Raw genomic sequence first — 9,093 nt, forward strand, 5'->3', positions numbered from 1 at the left:
GAGCACAGTGATTTGTGGGGAGTGTTCGAAATACTGAGGAATACACGTACACCGGAAATGTGTGAGAACTGTCGTTTATTTTTGAATTGTGCAATGGGCATTTATTAGATTTTTTGGGGTTTTTGGTTTTGAGGTTTAGCACGTACGACCTAAAATGGGCGTGCCGGATGGTGCAATGACGGGATATTTGGACTAGTTTTATATGTTGTACACCTGAGGAAAAAAAGCAATGGTTTTTGTGTCAGCAATTTATTTGACGTCGCACATGCATAACAACAAGCAATACTGACTCGTAATATAATATATATACATGTTTAAATTTTGATGTCATAATTGTGTGTGTGTGTGTGTGTGTGTGTGTGTGTGTGTGTGTGTGTGTGTGTGTGTGTGTGTGTGTGTGTGTGTGTGTGTGTGTGTGTGTGTGTGTGTGTGTGTGTGTGTGTGTGTCCCAGGGGGTTGTGCGGTAGGATAACACAAACAAAGGATGTTTAATGAATGTGGGTAGGTGGAGTAAAGGGGTCATCAATTGCAGTAGTTTTAAAGTGGCAGTTGTAGTTAGGTTTATTTGGAATAAAAGCAAAGGGGTAGTCGTACATTGTGTGTCGGATCGGTGAGTTGTTTTTATTGCTCGCTTACAGTCGCAGTTGTTGTTGGATTGTGGAACACGCCGTCAGGTGTTCGTCGTCATTGTGGACGATGTAGTGGCGCTGTTGAGTGGCACGTGAGTGGCACATGTGGTGTGCCACGTTCTTGGCTTTATTTTCGTTGATGTTGCTCGTCACCTAGGTGTAAGGAAGAGAAGGGGTGGCATGAAAAGATTTGCAGATGGAAGGATGAAAATCCTTTTTGCAGTGTACACCTTAGTGACGATCGGTGTTGACAATAGGGAAAGGGAAAGTGCGCAACTGCGCATGCATGTGAGAGTAGTGGAACTGCGATCATGGCATGGTGTATGGTGTATGGTGTATGGTGTATGGTGTATGGTGTATGGTGTATGGTGTATGGTGTATGGGTAATTGTGTAACACAAGGTGTTGTACTTACGTGCGTGGCAATGGACGTACGTATTGCACCTGCCGTCAAAGTGGTCTTCATTCCCAGGGTTTGTGATGCTGCCCTTAAGAGGTTCGACATATTTTTGCAAGGGTTTCCTCTGCTATTGAAAAAGAAGGTCTGTTGTTTTTGGTCTCTGAATCCCGGTAAGTTTTGTCTGATGTTTGCAAAGATGCACATGAATTTGTGGTCTTGGCTACTCAACGTGACCGTGGCCCTGCCGAAGTGGGCAGCGGTTTTGTGTTCGGGAACCTGCAAATTAAATTGGGAAGGATCGTGTCGGTGGTGCAGTACACTTTTATAAGACGTGATTGGACGATGTGATGTGTGTGTGACAGACGTAGTTGGTTGTTGAGGGAGTGTTCCTTTGTTGTGCATTGTTAGAAATTTCGAACACATTTTATGTGCCTTGATTTGGAAAGGAAGTGTTGTGACGGTATGAATGTCGTTGCATTATTGCAATAACAATGTCCTGTGGATACGGCTTAGTTTGTTTAGGTGATGAAATGCAGTTCGGCTTGGACAATGCACACCGTATGCTTACGTGGATGAATCGTGATGGGCCTTTCCTTGTGGCGTTGCGGAAGTTGTCCAGGGTCATGTTTGTCATGACGCCTTTTCTGTGGCCGTTTTTGATGAGCAGCCGGGCACATAACAGTCCGATTATTCGGACAATGTTGCGTGCTGGTTTTTTGGGGTTGCTTTTGATTTGGTCTGAAAAAAAAAAATGAAAGGGATAGCGTCAGCAATAACAATTGATGTGTGTCACGTTAGGCTTAGGTAGGTTGGCATGGTTGGTTGTCGTCCATGTGACTTGTAGGAGGAATAAGTGAGTGTACAGAAATGTTTGGGCAAATGTATTTGCTAGGGTCGTCATCACTTACCAAGAAGTTGAGGGATTTTCATTGTGCTTTTTTGCACTATTGTTCGCAGTTCATGTTTGGAAATCAATTTGTCTGTGAAAAGGAATCAAAAGAGGTATCATTATTTGTTGGCGGTGTGCTTGGGTATATCATTTGTCATGAAAGCAAAGGATCGTTACCTGAGATGGATGGAGGAATAGGTTACGCGTACGTTTTGGGTGATGTTTCTTACCTCGTGCATCTTCCAGGCGCTGTTGGTGTTGGACTCTGACATGAGGATTCATTTCTCTTTGAAAAGCCGAGATCATGAAGACAATGTGGTCGAAATTTTGGCTCGTCAATTTGACTCGGGGAAATTGTGCCGCTTTTAAAAATTTCATGAAAGAGCTCAGCGAGGAGAGATGATTCTTTATCGTGGATGGTTTCTTGCCGGAGCTTCGTAAGGTGTCGAACCATCTAAAGACGTGAAAGTATTGGAAGGGCATTTAACCAAACGAGCAAGTGAAACAATAAAAGCAATGTCATCAATAAAAGGACAAGTAAAAGTAACGCAAGCACTAAGTGAAGCAATTGCTATTGTTGTTATCATTATTAGCATCGTTGTCATCATTAATGTTGATGTGAAGGTTAGGGTTTTGGGGTATCGTTTTCGTTAGGGTTGTCATTGTTGTTAGGTTGGTGGTGGTGGTGGTGGTGGTGGTGGTGGTGGTGGTGGTGGTGGTGGTGGTGGTGGTGGTGGTGGTGGTGGTGGTGGTGTGCACGATATATTTTGGGCAATGTGCATGTGTGGGGTGTTCATTGGTGGTTGCAAATGCGAGGGACGTGCATCGGGTGAGTTGTTCGCGGGTGCTACGTTGTGAATGATGTCATATGCGCGATCCTGAGGACGACGATTTTTCTTTTTTCTTTTTTCTTGTTTCTTTTTTTTTTTCCCCGATACAAGATGGAGGCTCGCGAAAGAGGTAACATTAATCACACAGAAATGTGAAAGCGACACATGAAACACAAAACGTAGAATAAGGGCAGCGGTAGACAAGATGGGGAGAGACAGGGGGAAGGAGACAAACAGAACATTTGAGAGCAGGGACATGCCGAGAAATGTGTGAGGGGGGAGGGCTTGGGGGGAGGTGGGAGAGGTGCAAAACATATGAAGCCTGTAAGGACTTGTAGGAAAGAGGTTGGAATTAAAAAACAAAAAACCGAAAAAACGGTGCATCTGGGGTGAATCAGCGGGGGTAGAAACGATCAAGGTTTTGGATGGGGGAAGATATAAGATAAGATAAGATAAGATAAGATAAGATAAGATAAGATAAGAGATGGTGGTGAACAGCTGTTTTAAAGACCTGAAGGGAGTGGGGGAGTTTGTTTCACAGGCGGGAGAAGAGGGGAATGAAAGAGTGAACGTGAGCAGGGAGCCTAGATTTTGGCAATTTAAACATAAGAGGGTTGCAGGCAGATGTTGTGCGACACGAAGGAATATTTGGGGGACAGAGCTGAGAGAGAGCTGGGGGAGCAAGGGCGGAGAGGAGTCGGTAGAAGGCAGAAAGATCAGCAACCTGTTTGCGGTGAGTGAGTGAGTGAGTGAAAGGCCCTCGGAGTTAAGTTCATCGCAGGAGATTGCAATGATTCTGAACGGTTTGGTTTCAAGAGCGTGGATTTCGAGGTGGGTGTGAGGCAGGAGCATCGGCCCAGAGGGGGGGGGGGGGGGGGGGGACAGTATTGCATTGGGCTGTGGATGAAAGCGTTGTATGTGGTGAGGAGTTCAGGAGTTCAGGAGGTCAGGTGTGTCAAGGAAGGACTTAGCACGACTGAGGATTGCTAGTGGGTGACTGGCTTTGGGGGGCAGCTTGGAAATGTGCTTTTCCCAAGAAAGATCATGGCAGATAGTGAGACACAAAAGCTTGAGCGACAGAAGTTGTTGCAGAGGATTGTTGAGAAAGTAGATGAGAGGGTTTTTGCCTTCGGTCCTTTCGGAGAGACATTGTAAGAGTGTGACATTTGTGAGGATTGAAAGACATGTTCCACTTGTTTGATGAGTCTGTGATTTTGTGCAGGTCTGCAGAGAGTGACGAGTGTGTAGACTGTCGATCTGAGGCATGAGCATTGGAGCGGCAGATAGTGGAGTCATCAGCCAAGAGATGGAGAGGATTTTCCAGAGAGTCGGAGAGATCGTTGATGAAGACCTGAAATAACACAGGGCACAGAACACTACCTTGGGGAATTCCAGGCAGAACAGGAAGGCGACATGAGAGAAATCTATTGAGGGCCACACGTTGTCTATGACCAGAGAGGAAGTGTGCAAGGCATGAGTGGAGATTTTTATGGATACCATCGGAGGAGAGTTTGGTGAGCAGAGCTGGGTGCCAGAACGTATCGAAGGCACGTGATATGTCACGTGAGACACGTGAGACAGGTCTGATGTGTTGTTTGGCATTGAGGACCTTCATTCATTGTTGAGACGGCAGAAGCAACATGTCCAGAGTATCATGACCTGGTATGAATCCAAATTGATGATCAGAGATGAAGCTATTGGAGAAGAGGAAGGATTTGATATGCGAAGCAATGATGGATCCCATGACTTTGCTGATAATTGGAAGCAGGCTGATTGGTCTGTAGTTGGAAGGATCTGTTTTTGCACCCTTTTTTTTGTGTAAAGCATTAATGTTGGCTGATTTTCAAGATGGTGGCAGATGAATTTGAGCAAAAGAGAGGGTGACAAGAACAGAGAGAGGGTGACCTAGAGCCGCAGAGGAGGATTTTAGGAGCCGTGGGGGTGATGCCGTGTGGTCTAGTTGCCGAATCCGAGTTGAGGTTGGGCAAAAAAAAAAAACTGGTGCACCTTGTGAGGTGACAAGGACACAGAGTCCAGGAGCAGTTGGGTTCGACTGGGATAGGTGGGAACAGAGCGAGATGGGGTTGGGACACAAGATTTTGAGGCAGAGACAGAGTTGAGGCATTAGGCGTTGTCACGTGTCGGTGTCAACTGTGTAGCCATTTGAGGTAAGGGAGGGGATGGCGGTGGGGGAAGAAATAAGAGAAACCGATTTGCCCAGACGTCGGCAGCATTCGGAGGAAGGAGACAGGTTTGAGAGTTCAATCTTAAGTGTGGAGAGATGGTGCTTCCTGGTACTCCTCAGGGTAGACACACATTTGTTCCGAGCTTGGGGGAAGGAACTGAGATTGCCTTCAGTTGGATGTGTATTTCATGAGGCAAATGCAAGTTGCTTCAGGGCAATTGCCTGAAGGCAAAATTCAGTGTACCATGGACGGGAGGAAAGGTAAGACACCCGAGGACGAGACGAGACGAGACGAGACGAGACGAGACGAGACGAGAAAAAAAAGAGCTCCTTGCTTTGGAAGAATTGATGTCAGAGGCAGTAGAGATGGGAGACTCGTCGGTGGTGAGGAGGCTCTGAGAATGGCCAGAGAGATGTCGACTTTCACAAGTACATGATCAGAAGAAGCGATTGGAGTACAAGAAGAGCAGGAGACATTTACAGGGAAGTTAGTCATAAGGAAGTGCAGAGGAGAACATACTACATTGACTGAGATCCGGGTCGGGAAATTGAGAGATTGTGTCAGTCCCAATGAGTCGAAGAAATCCTGTGCTGAGGTGCCATGGCTGGTGAGAGAGGAACGCACACCCAGCCAGCTGGCATGATGATAGTTGAAGTCGCCACATATGAGGAAGAAAGAGTTTGGATGAGTTGATAGAAGTTGTTCGATGTTATCCGACGGGTAAATGAAAATGGAGTCATCACTCTTTGAAGGACGGTACAGGAGAGATATGAACAAAGGGTTGGAGCGGAGAGGAACCCATAGGCAGAGGTATTCCTGGGGGTGGGGTGGAGAGAGGGTAGTGCAAGGAGCGTGAGGAAGAGGTTTTTGATAAAGATAGGCAACTTACCACCAGGACGAGGCTCAGGTGTATCGTAGCTGAGGAGGGAGTAACCAGGAAGAGATGTTAAGGAATCACAGACATGGTGAAGGAGGTAATTTTCCGTTAGGCAGATGAAGTCTGGATTGTGAGAAGCAACCCGAATGTCGAGATCAATCGGGTTTGAGGTGCATATCGTTAATGAGGAGAGAGGGGGACCATTGGGTGCAGTATAGTATAGTATAGTATAGTATAGTATAGGGTAGGGGAGGCGTATGGTCCGATGAAGGATGACAGGGGGAGGTAGGAAGAGCAATTGATAGTGTCAGAGATTACAGAAGAGTTACAAGAAAGGGAAGGATGAGGAGGATGAAAGGTTTGATGGTGATGGCATGAGGCACAGTGACGGGTTGTCTGAGGGGTTGTTTGGTGAGGAGGAGGAGGAGGAGGAGGAGGAGGAGGAGGAGGAGGAGGAGGAGGAGGAGGAGGAGGAGGAGGAGGAGGAGGAGGAGGCGGAGGCGGAGGAGGCGGAGGAGGCAAGTAGAAGGTTCGGGGAGGTGGAGGTATGACATAGAAGGGAGAAGAAGTGGGGAGGAGGCAGCTTTGAGAAGGAGGCGGGAGGGGTGGGAGGAGCCAGGCGGGATGGTTGGGCGGAGATTCGAAAGGGAAGGGGTTGGGGGGGGGGGCAGTTTTGAAGGGGGAGGGGCAAGGTGGGAGTTTAGGAGGGGAGGGTCACCGGGGGAGTTTAGCAGGGTAGGGGGAGGGGCAAGGGGGGATTTTTGAAAGTGTATGATTAATGAAAGATGAACATTTATAACAAATTGGGTTTATGCATACTTACGAGCGCATTTTGGTGGTTTCCTGCAAGAAGAGCATCGAGGTGCCTATGTCCTGTTTGCCCGCCATATGGCGCAGGAATAGGCGTACATGGGCAATGGTGGTGTTGGTGTTTTCTCGTTTTTTGGCGTTGGCGAATGTGCCACACATATACCGCATGTATTCTTTCAATAGTTGCACTGTAAATAGGTATGTAATAATTCATTGCATATAACCATGACAACCAAGGCAGGATAAATGTAATTGCTGTTGCACTTGCTAATGGTTTACTCACCGTCAGGTGGAGGTTGAGCGGTGGCGCGCTTGTCAGCGTACCATTTTTCAATTCGGGTATACCTATCTTTGACATAGGTGAAGAGGTGTTGCTGCTCTTTGAGTTGTTGTATTAGATGACGGGCAAGCTGCATGTCTTTGTCCTGATAAGGAAACGTGAAAGCGACGTGGTGAATGGACTTGTTAATGGGGACAAAGCGCGCAGCGCGCAGCACGCAGCGCGCAGCACGTGGCCCATGGCGTGTAAGTGTAGGCCTCTCGGAAGCAATAGCGCCGAAGACTTTGTCGGGTGCACACGTCAACGCATGTTGGTTTGCTGCACGAATTTTGAGGAAAAGATTGCATTATCAGCATTGCGTAAAAGGTCAGGAAAGGATCAACTTACTTTCAGAGGCATGTTGTTTGTTTGAAGGTATGGACGAAGTACTCGAATCGCTGGGCCTGTGTCCTGAGGAATGTTGGTGTGGGCGCTGTGCCGCTGTTGGAGTTGGAGTTGGAGTTGAAGTGTTCCTTGTTGGTTGTTGTTTAATGGGTTTTTTTTCCTTCCTTTCTTTCTTTGTTTTGTGCCCACCCGCTTTTGAATTAAGGGTTAGCAGCATAAACGAGAATAAGTGTTCGTTAATCGTCATAGTGAAAATGACTTTTGTCTTGTTTGTGTGATGTTGAAAAAAATTACACTGAATGAACGAGGGTTACATAATGAACGGTGGTTGTAGTGCAATCCTTTTATGTCATCGGCGACGGGGGTTTTTCATCCGAGGGGGTTTTCCCCGCGATGGCCGGAAATATGTGCGTGGTGAGGTGTCCAGCCATATTTTTGTTAGCTTCATCGTGGCGTTTTTCCAAAGACGCTTTTTCAAACAAAATTAATGATCCTGTATTGTTAATGTTACTACAAAATAATAAGAATACTAGTAATATCCCATTTTCCCAAGGCGTTTTTGCCCGCAGTGAAAACGTGTACGAATAGGTTATCGTTATCATGGCGTTTGCCTGGTTTTTGGTTTCCTGGTTTCAACAGGAAGGATATATATCTTATATTATAAAGCACGTGCAGGTATGGTCATATTTTTACAACTTGCTAATGGTGTTTATAAGAGTAAATGAAGAAATTTTGAGGAATGCTGACGTCCCTGAGGGCAGGTTTACTTTCAGAAGTGAGCGAAGGTCTATTGTGCTGTATGTAAGGACAAATATTGCGTTGATAATGATAGCTTGGGTTCCGGTGAGTAGGTGACGTGTGAATTCTCGTAGGGACGTTTTGTAAGTAGCTCCTGGTGTTTCATAGGAAACTGAAAGGGAGAAGTTCGGGTTGTGGTCCTTGACTAAGCAGTGAGGTAGCGCTTGTGAAGGCAGTCGTTTCGTCACGGTTTGTGTACACAAGAAATTTGGTAGGTGTCGAATTGCAACGAAGATGTTATCATGTCGTGTAGGGCCTGGTCTTTTGAATGACTTGATGTGATATTGTATAATGTAATGCACGTTCTGCTCTTTTTAATGAGCTGGTGTACCATGTTTTGGTGTCGTGGGCGGTTTGATTCTTTTGAGTGACGTGATCTAACATATTATAATATAATGCACGGTGTGATCTTTGCAATGAGCTGGTCTAACATGTTATGATGTCGTGCGTGGTCTGATTGTTTCCGTGACCTGATAAAAGGGGGTCGTAGTCGTCGACGTCGTCGTGGTTGTGCGTGGACTTGGAGTCGGGTGTTTTTTTTGGTAGGATTGGATTTTGGCAAGGGGAAATTTTTGTGCATTCATTGGTTTTGCGTTTGTCAAGGGAGTGGTGCGTGCGTGCGTGCGTGCGTGCGTGCGTGCGTGCGTGCGTGCGCGATGTAGTTATGTTGAGTGGACGTGTCGGTAATAAATGGTTTGTCCATGTGTCTGTGTTTTGCTCCTCAGACAAAGAAGCAAGGAATTTTGGGGTCCTGTTGCACGGCAATGTGGAGGGATGGAGCGACATTTGCGTGTCCATGATGATTTGTCGTGTGACGAGGCACGCAGTGGGAGGATTCTCAGCGTTTCAAGGAAAAGGTGGTTGCAAAGTTTTTGACCGTGCAGTCTAATGGGCGTGGCAAAGTGCATAAGGCTACGGGTAATGTCATGTGTACTTGGCATGTTGTTGTTTTGTCGCACATGCTACGCCTGTGAGAGACCATTTAGTTTGGTGGTGCGCATTTGACTTAGT

At 46.6% G+C, this 9,093-nt stretch overlaps 1 protein-coding gene across 1 annotated transcript; it reads right to left on the reverse strand.

Annotated features, from left to right (window-relative positions):
* Window positions 1-505: 505 nt before the first annotated feature.
* LOC144888972 (uncharacterized) lies at window positions 506-7,414 on the reverse strand. The gene is made up of 8 exons (XM_078768761.1): window positions 7,288-7,414; window positions 6,904-7,045; window positions 6,634-6,808; window positions 2,148-2,371; window positions 1,937-2,008; window positions 1,597-1,766; window positions 1,044-1,304; window positions 506-782 (listed from the first exon to the last, which is right to left on the reverse strand). Exons 1-8 carry the CDS (start codon window positions 7,297-7,299, stop codon window positions 633-635), a joined length of 1,206 nt encoding a protein of 401 aa, XP_078624887.1. The 5' UTR covers window positions 7,300-7,414; the 3' UTR covers window positions 506-632.
* Window positions 7,415-9,093: the final 1,679 nt, after the last annotated feature.

The sequence above is a fragment of the Myxine glutinosa genome, unplaced genomic scaffold (genome assembly GCF_964187855.1).
Source record: "Myxine glutinosa unplaced genomic scaffold, kmMyxGlut1.1 SCAFFOLD_390, whole genome shotgun sequence".
In the NCBI taxonomy this organism is placed as follows: domain Eukaryota; kingdom Metazoa; phylum Chordata; class Myxini; order Myxiniformes; family Myxinidae; genus Myxine; species Myxine glutinosa.